General features: G+C 40.9%; 2 protein-coding genes across 3 annotated transcripts; one reads left to right on the plus strand and one right to left on the minus strand.

Moving 5' to 3' along the window:
• Nucleotides 1–426: 426 nt before the first annotated feature.
• Nucleotides 427–1585, plus strand: irx7 (iroquois homeobox 7). Its single transcript, XM_026331554.1, has 2 exons — nucleotides 427–646; nucleotides 842–1585. Exons 1-2 carry the CDS (start codon nucleotides 428–430, stop codon nucleotides 1583–1585), a joined length of 963 nt encoding a protein of 320 aa, XP_026187339.1. The 5' UTR covers nucleotide 427.
• A 4008-nt stretch (nucleotides 1586–5593) lies between these two features.
• On the minus strand, nucleotides 5594–11546 carry cd40 (CD40 molecule, TNF receptor superfamily member 5). Of its 2 annotated transcripts, none has more exons than XM_026332514.1 (9): nucleotides 11395–11546; nucleotides 10796–10877; nucleotides 10024–10146; nucleotides 9794–9940; nucleotides 9604–9697; nucleotides 9205–9263; nucleotides 8577–8669; nucleotides 8464–8480; nucleotides 5594–6240 (listed from the first exon to the last, which is right to left on the minus strand). In XM_026332514.1, exons 1-9 carry the CDS (start codon nucleotides 11467–11469, stop codon nucleotides 5959–5961), a joined length of 972 nt encoding a protein of 323 aa, XP_026188299.1. In that variant the 5' UTR covers nucleotides 11470–11546; the 3' UTR covers nucleotides 5594–5958. The 2 variants fall into 2 exon arrangements, with proteins under 2 accessions (XP_026188299.1, XP_026188298.1); XM_026332513.1 differs by having other exon boundaries at nucleotides 8458–8480.
• Nucleotides 11547–14441: the final 2895 nt, after the last annotated feature.

The raw sequence follows: 14441 nt of genomic DNA on the forward strand, positions 1-14441 counted from the left end.
TAATAAAAAAAAAACATTACAGGCTAATTTTATCAAATCAGAATAACGATAAAGACCTAAAGACTTTAAAACTTCCTATGCATTTGTGTGAGGAAAATGTGATGTTTGTTTGTAAGGGGCCGATGGTTAATTCTATGACTATTTATTCGTTTCAGCGGAAACTTCGGTTCTCTCAGAAATCACTGCCTAGCGATAAGTAGCTCATATTTAGCCTCTCCGCGAAAACGTTAAAAGGAACAGCAGAGGGCTTCTTTGATGGGATTTGTTGCCAGTAAAAGCTGCCGATCTTTTGAACGTAGCTGTCAGTCAATACCAGTGGGTCCTCCCCACACCCCTCCAGCACACACACGCTGGCAGCCTGGTGTATATAAATAGATCCAGGAGGTTGGGTTGCCACTCAAACCTGACTAGCTGGGACGCAGGAAAGATGCCCGCATCACAAACTGGATTTGGCAACTTCGTTTTGGAGAGGAGCATCAGCATGCCCACTGGATATCAGATCCCGGTGCTGGGATGCCCACCCGGTGTGCAGCAGCACCAAGCTCAGCACCTGGCAGCGATGGCAGCTGGGGTTCCCCTAACATACTCAGGACTGCAGGGCTACAACTTCATCCCCTACCCACACCACAGGCACATCGCACACATGGTGAGTTTAGAATTGACAAAATCATTACTCGTTACATGCAAAGTTCAAACGCTTCATGGCTTTACAACGCAAATTGTTTTTGCGCAAAAATGTGGTCTGATTCTGAACAACTGCACAACTTATTTTCTCTGGTAAACTCTCTAAACCATTACTTATTAAACTGCTCGCTCTGTGCGTAATTGCTTTATTTCTCAGAACAACGTTTTCGACTTGAAGACTGCAACTCCTTACCATCCCGCTCTCCTGGCTCGCGGAGGGGCTTTCTACTCGCCCTACCGCGCGGCAGCCGCCGAGGATCCCGGTAGGGTCGCAAAGGTGGCCACGCGAGAGAGCACCGGGGCACTCAAGGCATGGCTGAACGAGCACCTGAAAAACCCGTATCCCACGAAGGGCGAGAAAATCATGCTCGCCATCATCACCAAAATGAGCCTCACGCAGGTCTCCACCTGGTTCGCCAATGCAAGGCGGCGCCTGAAGAAGGAGAACCGGGTCAGTTGGGCGTCTAAGGAGAAATCGGATGAAGAGGACGAGGAACAGGAGGGAGAGAGTGACGAAGACGAGGTTTCGCTGCAGAAATGGCATATAGATGAGCGTCAACCTGACCATGCACACACCGACGAGCACGCCAAGACCGCACTGGAAAGCTCAGCAGCTGTGGACGCGCATTTGGAAGTGTCCCAGCAGCCTAGCAGCGAACACGAAGGCGGACAGCTTGCACTCGTCAAGAAAGTTGAAAAGAAAGACTCTGATCACACACCGGCCTCATTGGACAGTAAAGAAACCATCTCTAGTCAGAAACCAAAAATCTGGTCTTTGGCAGAGACTGCCACTTCAGAGACTGTGAAGAAACCTCTGGACAATACTTACCACCCCGCCGGGAAACTGTGGGCTGACTGGGCGTCAAAAACGGACTGTTTGTTCCCTCATGTCATGAAATAGTCTCAACGGGTATTTAAACGCGAACCAGTCATTATCCATATCCTGTGCACTTTAAACTTTCAAACCTCAGGGATCAGATCGTTTATTCCTGAAGGTGAATCGAAATCTATTTTGAAACCAAAGGCAAAACATGTGGTGTTATTGTAAATAAATGTAGATGTATTTTTCCATCACAAACTTGTAAATTATGTTTCCTTTGTTTAATCGAGAAGAAATATTTTACTTAAATAAAGGCCAACTTCTAGAAAAACTCTGACGTTTTTTTTTTTTCGTTGCTGGTTTGTATTTCACATTAAAGCCATTATAAATTCAGGCAGCATATGGCGCACAGAGAAAATCAAGCCAGTATTCCTTCTGGGATTAGTGCCTGAATAGTTAGTGATATTAAGCACATTTCTCAGGAGATGGTGTTTTCTTTAATATTAGGTCAAATTCTTATGTAAGAACAAATAGTAGTCGACTTATCTATGTAAATTAATACAGTACAGACTTGGCTTACTTTGCATATCAAAGCCAAGTCTATTAAATCCTCCCAAACAGGTTTTTGGCGAGTAATTCTTGATCTAAACTCAGGAGTTTAGATCTGAGATTTAAAAAAAAATTCCTGTTTGAGTGCAAACTGATGATGGGCACTCTTTTTAACCATTTTCACCACATATAAAAATCACTGCCATTTAGTCAGGAGCAGCAGGCCACACATCTGTTAAGGTGTTTAGGGGTAAAGATGGTAAAACCTAAAGGGATGCACAGTACCTTCCATTCATCCAGGGATGATGAGGACACCTCTGGTAGCAACAGGCCTGAAATGCTGCTGTTTTCTGAGCTCACCTCTCCAGGCAAATCCCTGCTGGTAGGAATAGGATGAGGTCTTGTCTGAGCTCATTTACTCACACCAAAGAGATTAATACATAAGAAAGTTTTGATATGTTACAAATGTTTAAAAGGACTGACAGAATTGAGTTGCACTGGGTACTTTTCCACTTCTTTTATTTCTACTTTAAGTCTTATAGTAGATTATGTACCAGTAGAGGGCAGTATAGAGACATTGTTCTCTAATTAGGGACATTGACACATTGTCAAAATGACACAGAAAAACTAATCCATGCATTTGTTACCTCAAGGCTAGATTACTGTAACTCATTACTATCTGGATGTCCCAGTATCTCCATAAAAATCCTCCAGTTAATCCAGAATGCTGCGGCCAGAGTCCTGACAGGAACTAGCAAGAGAGATCATATTTCTCCTGTATTAGCTTCTCTTCATTGGCTCCCTCTAAAATACAGAATAGAATTTAAAATCCTTCTCACTTACAAATTCCTTCATGATCAAGCTCCTTCATACCTTAATGACCTCATAGTACCATATTATCCCAATAGAGCACTTTGCTCTCAGAGTGCAGGTCTACTTGTGGTTCCCAGTGTTTCCAAAAGCAGAATGGGAGGCAGAGCCTTTAGCTATCAAGACCCTGTCCTGTGGAACCAGCTCCCAGTCTGGGTTCAGCAGGCAGACACTCTCTGTACTTTTAATGCTAGACTTAAAACCTTCCTCTTTGACAAAGCATATAGTTAGGGATAGCTTCAGATAACCCTGAACCTCCCTTAGTTATGCTGCTATAGGCCTAGACTGCCCGAGGACCATCGGTGCACTGAGCTCCCCTACCCTGACCCCCCCTTTTTTGTAAAGTGCCTTGATATGATTTGTGTTGTGATTTGGCGCTATACAAATAAATTGAATTGAATTGAATTTACCAACAGTGTGTAGTGATCCTGTAGCCCCCCCTTGAGTAAACTACGCAAAACTACAGCAGGACTTAATACACTAGATCAAGAGGTTTAAACTGTGGAGAGAGTAGAAGAGAAAGCAGCGTAATGGAGTTTGACCCGTTTTTCAAACCATACAGTCACCTGAAGCTCTTGAAATGTGCATCAAGTCACACTTTTCTCCATAGCTCAGCCACAGGCATGCTACATGTAGTGGTCTCATGTCACTATCTGCACATTAAGTGGTTTGAACGCGTGTCTATCCTTCCTGTCGTGTTCGGGTCAAATCTGACCGATTTACAAGTTAAAACACTCATAAATTTTGTGTTTTACATCTGATTGCCTCAAGGCCTTATGATATCCTCCACACTATGCACTTGAACATATAAAAGTGATGACCACCGCTTTCATTGAATTTTGAGTGTTTTAATCAACCTTGTTACACCTGTGGTGTTCCCGGTCAAAAGTGACCGCCATAGGAAATGAATGGGTATCCAGACTATATTCATCCATCAGACAGAAAACATCCCCATACACACCACCCTAACTCACTCACTCACTCATTCACTCTCATTCACTCACTCACTCATTCACTCCACTCACTCACTCATTCACTCCACTCATTCACTCACTCCACTCTCTCACTCTCACTCACTCATTCACTCACTCCACTCTCTCACTCTCACTCATTCCACTCATTCACTCACTCACTCACTCATTCACTCCACTCATTCACTCACTCCACTCTCTCACTCTCACTCATTCACTCACTCACTCACTCACATTTCAGACCGAACAATGTCTTTTGCGGGTACACATCTCTTTCCCATGCTTTTGTGCCTATCCCCCACGTGAACCACACCTTCCAGACTAATCAATGTATCACCTTCACACAGACCTTATATATATATAGCTTGATGTTTGCCTTGCACTCCTTTTACTCTGAGCACAATGAGGAGGCGACTGACCAAGCCGTAGGTGAATGATCGACTTTGTAGTCGTGTCATATGACCTTCGGCCGTATGTCTTGGACACTCGGGTGAAGAGCGGGGCAGAGCTGTCAATTGATCACCACCTGGTGGTGAGTTGGAAGCGGGACAGACTCCGAAAGCACCATGTTTTCCACTTCCATTGTCGACGCGGTGGCTAGGAGCTGTGGCCGTAAGGTTTCGGGTGCCTGTCGCGGCGGCAGTCCCCGAACCCGGTGGTGGACACCGGAGGTAAGGGATGCCGTTAAGCTGAGGAAGGAGTCCTGCCGAGCTTGGTTGGCTAGTGGGACTTCCGAAGCAGCTGACGGGTACCGTCGGACCAAGCGTGCTGCAGCGCAGGCGGTGACGACGGCAAAAACTCGGGTATGGGAGGAGCTCGGTGAGGACATGGAGAAGGACTACCTGTCAGCCCCGAAGAGATTCTGGCAAACCGTCCGGCGCCTCAGGAGGAGGAAGCAGTGCTCCACCAACACTGTTTACAGTGGAAGTGGACTACAAAAGCTTTGGTGACTCCTCTTATTCAACGGCGCCAGCACATTCACCGCACACCAGCCTCTGCCAGTCTGGTTAGGAGTGTGCAAGCCCCACCCCCATCCGCTCACCTGGCTGCTCTCAGCCAATAAGGACATGGGCAGAAAAGGAAGAGATGTGAGCTCTGTGCCCCTAGAGACAACAAAACAAGCCTGAGATGCTGAAAATGTGATGCCTACGTTTGCAAGGCCCACTCTGACCTGAGCGACACGTGCACGCGCATACACATGCACGCGCATACACGCGCGTGCGCACATACACACGCACACAACTTCAGGTTGAGTTTGGTCTTTGGTTTTCCATTTATTTTTTACATTACATGTTCATTTTGTAATACATTTTAATATTTCAATATATAGTATTTGTATTTCCATTGCAGTTCTTTTATGTCTAATTCTATAAATTCATGTTAAACACTACTTTGAGACATTGTTCACAGCTAAAGAATGTTGAATAAAAATTTGGTGGTGAAAAATGGTTTTTGTGCTAATTTAAGAGCAGTTAAAACAGACCGGTCAATTTTGACCGGGAACACTAAAGTAAGGGGCAGGAGGTGAACACGACAGGAGGGCTATATGGGCGCAGTGTGTCGGTGCTGCCCAAATATTATATTATATTTCCTGAATACATCCCATTAAAGGGAAACATCTCAGATTTGATGAAGGCCCATGCCTCAGACAGACACAATGAACAGCAACAAGAACAACACACAATCCAAATTTTAAGTCAAGTGGAATACATTTTAATGCAAAAGCTTTTCACTTATATACTGCACATTTGACAGCACATTTTCTTAAGATGCCCAACTATAAGCAGATGTCTTGTATACAGAATCAATATAAAGTTGTTAGCTACTGTCAAAACACTATAGAAATACGCACTGACCACACACACAGCCTACAACTTATAAAATGCTACCAATATAAAAACGAATGCACTAAAGGTTTCTAACATTGTTGCTGCCGTACTATTTTATTGTTTCACCACATGCATTCAAGTATTTACAGTTAGGCCAAAAACGTGCAATTGAAATATGAGACAACACAATGGGTTACACAAATATACAGGACAAGGTAGGTAGTGATGGTCACTTTCAGTCTATAAATGTCTGTGTTTGTGATTCTTGTCGGGACAGGATGTCTGATTTTCCATTCTCCTGTGTCACAAAGTTTCCCTTATCACTCAAAATAACATTGGGTTCACTCTGTGGCTCCTGGCTTAGGCTGTCATCATTTTCTTCGGGTGTCCTTGTACCACCGTCCTCTTGTGAGGACAGCCCTTGGGGCAATATAGGAGCTTTTTCAGGAGTTTGGGTTCCAACATGTATTTCTTCCAGTGTTACCCCTTTATCTCCACAGCATGGCTTGGCATAGCCCTGCAAGAACAAAAGTGCTAAAATGAAGAATATTAGAAACAAAGCATAATGCACTTTCTGGTGTGGGAAAAAACAAAAACAACAAAAACTAAGCAGGTTTTCTTCATAAAACAGTTTTCACTTTCTCTAATAATTAGATTGCTATACTGTGGAAGCTGTCACATAAATATAAAAGCTGCGTTTCCTTTTCAGGTTCAAGGATTACAAATGATGATGTAATCACAGCCAGATGTGTGCTGGAGAAACTTCAGTATATACAGTGGGTACGGAAAGTATTCAGACGCCTTTAAATCTTTCACTCTTTGTGTCATTGCAGCCATTTGCCAAAATCAAAGAAGTTCATTTTATTTCTCATTAATGTACACTCAGCACCCCATCTTGACAGAAAAAAACAAAAATGTAGAAATTTTTGCAAATTTATTAAAAAAGAAAAACTGAAATATCACATGGTCATAAGTATTCAGACCCTGTGCTCAGTATTGAGTAGAAGCACCCTTTTGCGCTAGTACAGCCATGAGTCTTCTTGGGAATGATGCCACAAGTTTTTCACACCTGGATTTGGGGATCCTCTACCAGGTTGGATGGTTGGATGTTCTGTCAGGTTGGATGGTGAACGTTGGTGGACAGCCATTTTCAGGTCTCTCCAGAGATGCTCAATTGGGTTTAGGTGTGGGCTCTGGCTGGGCCAGTCAAGAACGCTCACAGAGTTGTTCCAAAGCCACTCCTTTGTTATTTTAGCTGTGTGCTTAGGGTCATTGTCCTGTTGAAAGGTGAACCTTCGGCCCAGTCTGAGGTCCTGAGCACTCTGGAAGAGGTTTTCTTCCAGGATATCTCTGTACTTGGCCGCATTCATCTTTCCTTCAATTGCAACCAGTCGTCCTGTCCCTGCAGCTGAAAAACACCCCCACAACATGATGCTCCCACCACCATGTTTCACTGCAGGGATTGTATTGGGCAGGTGATGAGCAGTGCCTGGTTTTCTCCACACATACCACTTAGAATTAACGCCAAAAAGTTCAATCTTGGTCTCATCAGACCAGAGAATCTTATTTCTCATAGTCTGGGAGTCCTTCATGTGTTTTTTGGCAAACTCTATGTGAGCTTTCATGTGTCTTGCGCTGAGGAGAGGCTTCCGTCGGGCCACTCTGCCACAAAGCCCCGACTGGTGGAGGGCTGCAGTGATAGTTGACTCTGTGGAACTTTCTCCCATCTCCCTACAGCATCTCTGGAGCTCAGCCACAGTGATCTTTGGGTTCTTCTTTACCTCTCTCACCAAGGCTCTTCTCCCATGATTGCTCAGTTTGGCTGGACAGCCAGGTCTAGGAAGAGTTCTGGTCGTCCCAAACTTTTTCCATTTGAGGATTATGGAGGCCACTGTGCTCTTAGGAACCTTGAGTGCTGCAGAAATTCTTTTGTAACCTTGGCCAGATCTGTGCCTTGCCACAATTCTGTCTCTGAGCTCCTTGGGCAGTTCCTTCGACCTCATGATTCTCATTTGCTCTGACATGCACTGTGAGCTGTAAGGTCTTATATAGACAGGTGTGTGCCTTTCCTAATCAAGTCCAATCAGTTTAATTAAACACAGCTGGACTCCAATGAAGGAGCAGAACCATCTCAAGGAGGATCAGAAGAAATGGACAGCATGTGAGTTAAATATGAGTGTCAGTGCAAAGGGTCTGAATACTTATGACCATGTGATATTTCAGTTTTTCTTTTTTAATAAATTTGCAAAAATTTCTACATTTCTGTTTTTTTCTGTCAAGATGGGGTGCTGAGTGTACATTAATGAGAAATAAAATGAACTTTTTTGATTTTGGCAAATGGCTGCAATGACACAAAGAGTGAAAAATTTAAAGGGGTCTGAATACTTTCCGTACCCACTGTAAATATATATGTAATTGTTAGAGACATTTTTAAAGGTCATTTTAAGGAACAGTGTGGCATTTTGTGAAATATGTGTATCTGCTTTCTTGCAGAGAGTAAGATGACAAGCTGAGCCACATGCTAATTAGCATATCTCATTGTAACTAAGCTTTTTGCAGGTCAACAAAAATACACAGCAAAATAACATAAAAACAGATACTGACATAAAAGCCAATAACAGATTGCAAAAAAGTATTTTTTCAGTGGATGTTAACATTAGTTGCAATAAGGTGCACTATGTACAGGGTGTTACTCAGTACAACTCACAGTCACAAACAAGAAAATCACTTTTACCTTTACCTTTTCTCTTGCACCTCCTGAAAACAAGGAAAAACAGAGGACATGTTTATAGATTGCAGTAACTTTAACCTATAAAATATATTATGAGAAAGAATGTTTAGAGTACATCTTACCTTTACAGAGGCAATACCCGACTACACCTAGAGCTATAATCCCAATTGGAATAAAAACACACATCAATATCATATGCGTCCGTGAGGTTTTCTCTGCAAGACAAAAAAAAATTGAATTACATATTTAATCACAGAATTTATCAGCGGCAATATTAAGGGGTAATTAGATGATTTGAGAAGAATTTGAATATATATTTTGATGAAGACAGAACTCTTCATAAAAGTCCTCAACAACAGGAAATGGGTTATCTGCATGTCTCTGAAAAAGTAACGTATTTAAAACATTTGCGAAAACATTTGCATTACAGCAGAGAAAGCACAAAATAAGAAAGTAGAGAAAAAAGGAAGACCATTTTCAGCTCATGCTTTGATGAATTCTAAAATAGTGATTCCTTAGCGCCTCCAAAATACTGAAGTCTATACAAATCCTCTGTAAATAGTAAGTAAAGAGTAAACATAAGTGAAAACTGTTAATTACACACTCAAAACCACAAAAACCTACATATATTTATCACATGTACAGTCTCATCGCCTCAGTAGTTTCACTTTGAGTAAGACATCACCTCTAACCACAGCACAACAGTTAAACGCAAAAATACTTTAGTTTGTCTGCCTGCACAGAACTTACCACAGATGGTGTCAGACCTGTCTGTTCCTCTCTGCTGAATGGAATATCCTCTACCACATCTGCAGAGAATTTCAGTGTTAAAAGAGAATTCCTTGTTTCTCATGTAATCAGGTGATTATTTGTCCTGAGATGTCTAAAAAGGGGAGCTGCTCTTTGCTAACGTTAATGTTAAATTAGAAGTGGCAATACATTTAATCAAAAGAAATAATGTTCTCAATGTCTTCTGAAACAACAGTAAATGTAAATGTATTGGGTCCAGAAAAAGAGAAAAACAAAACAGGAAAAATAACTTTTATGCTATATTACATCTTTATATATATATTTTTAAAACAGCTTGGAAGTAGAAGTAGTAAGGTAAATAAATAACATTTTTTGCCAAAAAGTAGTTCCTGTACTTACGTTGTCCATTCTTCACAGCCACGGTTCCATGAGGACATATTGGAAAAGGTGCCTTCGGGGCATTTGTGGCACAAAGTATCACGTGTATGATTGCCTACAAATGTGACAAAAAATATTCTGTGTGTCACAAAAACAAAGCTTATAATGACTTATGTTTAATCTATAATAGTTTTTCATTAGAAAATCTCACCTATGGACTTTGCCCCATATCCTGGTTTACATTGTGTGTGTGGTACACAGGTTAAACACTCTTCACTGGAGCAGTGGAATCCCAGCTTACACATGCACACGGTTTTCTTCTTCTTGCTCCACTGGCCAGAAACCTCAAAGTTTTTATCTGAAAAAAATGTACAACTTTTTTTCATTCATCTTTCAATTCCTATTTTGAACCATTCTTGTTCTGTACAACACTGATCTTACTTGGGTCACAGTATGGCTGACGCAGACAGTTGAGTTCTTTTGTGTATTTGTCTTGATATTCCCTTTCCCCACATTCTTTGCACTGGGGCTCCAGACAAGAGCTGGTGGATAACATGCTGGTCCCTGCAAAACACAATGATAGTAACGCATCTCCTGACTGCAACAATTATTTTCATCACCTCTTACTTATGTCTCTGATTCATTGTTTAGTGTTAAATAAAAGGGAAAAAAGCAGCTGCTCTCCAGGGTCTGAAGTTGCATCTTCAAATGTCCTGTTTGTTTCACCATAAGTGAATGACTGATAATTAATAATTAATAAATAATTTCATCGACTCGTTGGCTCAGCTCCACCTGGCTGTCGCTCCATATTTAACATAAAGATGCTTGACAACAGTGCAAGCAAGCATACATCTAAAAATAGTGTGGGTCCATTCTCCTGAAGAGCTCCAGAGCTTGGCGTGGACGAAAGCTCCAGCAAATCCAATGGAGGAAAACGGTAAGTGCTTTTAGTACCAGTGTTAATGCTGCTGAACAGACTGTCATCTTGAAACTTACACAGCTGTAAGTGCAAGGCTGCTCATGCTTCTCCTTCATGTTTACAGTAGGTGAATGAAACCCAACCCTTCATAACAGTAGTGACAAAGTGGCTTTGATTAACACCCACAGCCTGTGATTCCAACCCAACAGCCCAGTGATGATTTTAGTAGCAACCTGTTTGCAGATTATGTTTTTCTCCATTCAACAAATCCATCAGGGGAAAGTGTTTCAGTACCTGGGCCACACATTTTGCAACACTGGCCATTCTGCTCATACTGAGTTAGGGGGTCACAGCGAGGCTGAGCGGTGGTCATCACCTGCAGGACAGAGCACAGCAGAAAGATGGATTCATTGATTTGTGTCCTTTCTGTTGATGGTAGAGTTTCTCGTGACAGTTGGTTCACTTCCTCAGACCATGGTTAGGCGCAGCCGGGCGGAAAGCCCCTAACATTCAACAAGACTACTGTGAAACTCAGTAACACCAGGTGCATCTCCTTGTCTGTTGACGCTTCCGCTATTATTCTCGTTAGTTCGCGTATAGGGATTGAGACCAAATCATATGCTTTCACCACTGCCCATTGGCTGCTGCCAAATAAAAACGAAAGTGAAAGTAATTTGGAAGAGACGTGCGTTATAGGGTGTGACTGCAATGACACCGCATGATTTCGAGCAGAAACGCGATTAAACACTCATAGTAAAAGAAAAAAAACATGGAATAAACATGAAACAAACTAAATGAGATGATACTAGGGAAAACCCAACGTTAATGCTAAATGCAGCGGGTTCCCCTGAGCCAGCTCGGTTATCAACAGTCACAATCAGCCCAGTACTCACCATAACATCCCATATCATTAGAAACGCCATCCACACCGAGGGCATCTTGGTGTAGTGGATGGTAAAGTGCAGCATGGTAGTCGCTCTCCGTGTCCGCACAGCACTGTGCTGTTTTGCCTACCCTCAGTCTTCTTTAACTGCGTGGGGGAGGAGCCGTGAGCGCAGGGTATTTCCACTTGACCATTTCCTGTAAATTCGCAATGTAACCAATCCGAAATACCCAGGGCTGATACACTGTACTGTTCACACCCCAACGACACAATATCACACTTTGTACTTCAGTAGACCACTGATTTCGAGTTTAAAATGAAGTAATACCAGCGTAGGCACTCAGAATCCTATTATTTAATATTAGCACCAATGTTGTGCACTAATACGTCATTAGAAGTATTATCCTCAAAGTTTATTTAAAATACTACTTACAGAGAAGAACGGGTCAGCAGGAATCAATAAACACATATGAGTTTACTTTATTTTGTATTAGGCTATTAACCAGATTCTGAAAAATAAGTAGTAAAGTAAAAAGTACAATACTTACCTAAAAAATGTAGTGGAGTCAAAGTATGAAGTAGCAGAAATGGAAATACTCAAGTACAAATACCTCAAAATACTGTAGAGTATTTGAGTAAATGTACTTACTTATACCTACTTTCCACAACAGGATAATAAGCTGTTATTAGGCTCTAATTGCAGTAATGTGTGATCTTAGTTGACTTAGCATTGGATGGATTTTATTGTCATTGCTTTCAATCACAATTACTTTCATTCTATGGTAAGAACTAAAACCCCACCAGATTGTCCAGGGATTCCCGATAAAGTTTTTATGGTGGGGTTTTCCCATATACCCACACTGCAGGTGAAGCTGCTCCTCTATTGTCCCAGGAGTCGATGCATAGACCTTTTAGCAAGTGCAATAATGTGAGCCAGTTTGAGCTCAAACCAAACCAAACCAGAGCTAGTATTCAGGAAAATGACACTTTACTTACTGTAAATCTAAACAGATTCATTTTAAATATTCTTTCTGTGTGAATATTAAAAATATCTCAATTTTTGTCTACATCTTTGTGAAGAATAATCCCCTTTGTATATTTCCCTCACATTAGACCTGTTGTTTTTCTCCTCAGAATAAATGTAAATTTCTATTAAGAATGCCGGGTGTCTACAACCATATTCCAATCCTTTGAACTGCCCAAACAATGGTAAAATCTAATGATATTGTCTAAGTTTTGGTAAAAAATACTATACCTGCTGAAATCATCAGCTTCTCCTTCATGCCATTCCTGGGTGTGTGATCTCTAGGCATTTCTGGAACATTAAAATAAACAGATATCTGGATTGGCTAAGTTCTACTGACTAAGGACTAGTGGGTAGTGTTTAAATGCAGAAATGTTCATCACTTCCTACTATTCATTTTTTGCATTCATCTTGAATAAAAGACTGAACTTTACACCTGGCACCAGGTGCTTCTAGGAAAAGTGCCTCTGTGTCTCTCCATAAAGTCTGATTTCTTTCTGTTTCTTCTGATGATGTCTGAGAATGAAATACTGGTTAGAATCCAGTTGTAAATTCGTTTGAATTTCTCTTCACTGATCAAGTATAAAACTGTGCTGTTGTTGGTGATAAACAGCTTTTAATGGGTGAATTCCATCGGTGTTACTGTGAAATATGATGTCATTTTCACCTTCTCACAAATATGATTTGCACTAAAATTATTTTAGTGGACACCGAGCCACAAAATCAGTTATTGTTTCCCTGTCCTTCACTTTATAGAGACTTAATTAACACACCATTCACACACTATAACAAATGCGTGTGTTCACACATGCATTTCTCTCTGGAACATGCCTCTTCTACAATCAGAGACTAAGAGTTAACAGGGGTTCAAACTCAGAACCTTCTTGGAGGATGCAACTGTAATAACCACTGCACCACTAAGCAGCTGGCAGTACAAGCTGTGCTAAACAAACAAACAAACAAACAAACAAACAAACAAACAAACAAAAAACATTCAATGACAGGAGGAGCAGAGGAGTGATCAAGGCAGACATCAGCCATCAAGAAACAGGATGTTGACATGTTTGAATATTAAAAAGCTCCTGATTTAACTTGCCAGTAAAAGAAAATTGTATATTGTATAGTTACTCCTTACTTCTCCCATGTACTGTGACATTAAATCCCTTGCCACGCTTCTATAAAGAGAAATGTACACTCAAATGTCAGTACAGTCACATACAATGCAATGTGGTCATGTTATACTTATACTGTTATCATACATGGCTGTGGATTGATGTCACTTGTCACATAATTCAGCCAGCTAGTCTCTGTGCTGAGGTTGTTCTTCTGTTCATGTCTAAGTGCTTTTGTACGAGTAATTTTTTTATCCTGTTAATGATCGTTTTCCTGGGCCGTTACATTACCGTCTCATTGGCCAGACTGTATACATGAATGCATTAATAATTTTACAAATGTAATAAAAATATAACACAAAAGATGAAAATAGAAAAAAACTAGACAAACACAATAAGAGACAGAAATTAAAACCATGAAAATTTAACTGAAAGCAAGCATGATATAAATAACAAACTTGAATTATATATAGAAACGTAAAGATAAAAAGACTAGATGAGAAGATAGTTATTGAGCCCTATGAATGATATGACATGTCCTCATACTTTACACAAAAATCCAGAAAAACCTCCCAAACAGGACATAAGCAAAACAGTATCTGTAGGTAATTAACATTACCTTAGTTGCAGATCTCATTACCTGTCATCTAAGATGGCCTGATTCATTGTTATATGATTTGGTATCATGAAACTTCCTTTAAACCACATATTTAAATGCATTTACTTAATCTAATTAATCTATCATATAGACTTCAGCCTAAATATTAATAGACCAAGCAAACCAGACAATTTACATTCTACACGGACTGTAATTCACCTGTAATGAACTGTAATTTAAAAAACAAAACAACCAGAACAACAATACTTAAGATGAAAAAGCAGCAAGAAGATATTTTGTTTGTAGATGTTGAATTTCTCCCT

This window comes from Mastacembelus armatus, chromosome 7, assembly GCF_900324485.2.
Source record: "Mastacembelus armatus chromosome 7, fMasArm1.2, whole genome shotgun sequence".
In the NCBI taxonomy this organism is placed as follows: domain Eukaryota; kingdom Metazoa; phylum Chordata; class Actinopteri; order Synbranchiformes; family Mastacembelidae; genus Mastacembelus; species Mastacembelus armatus.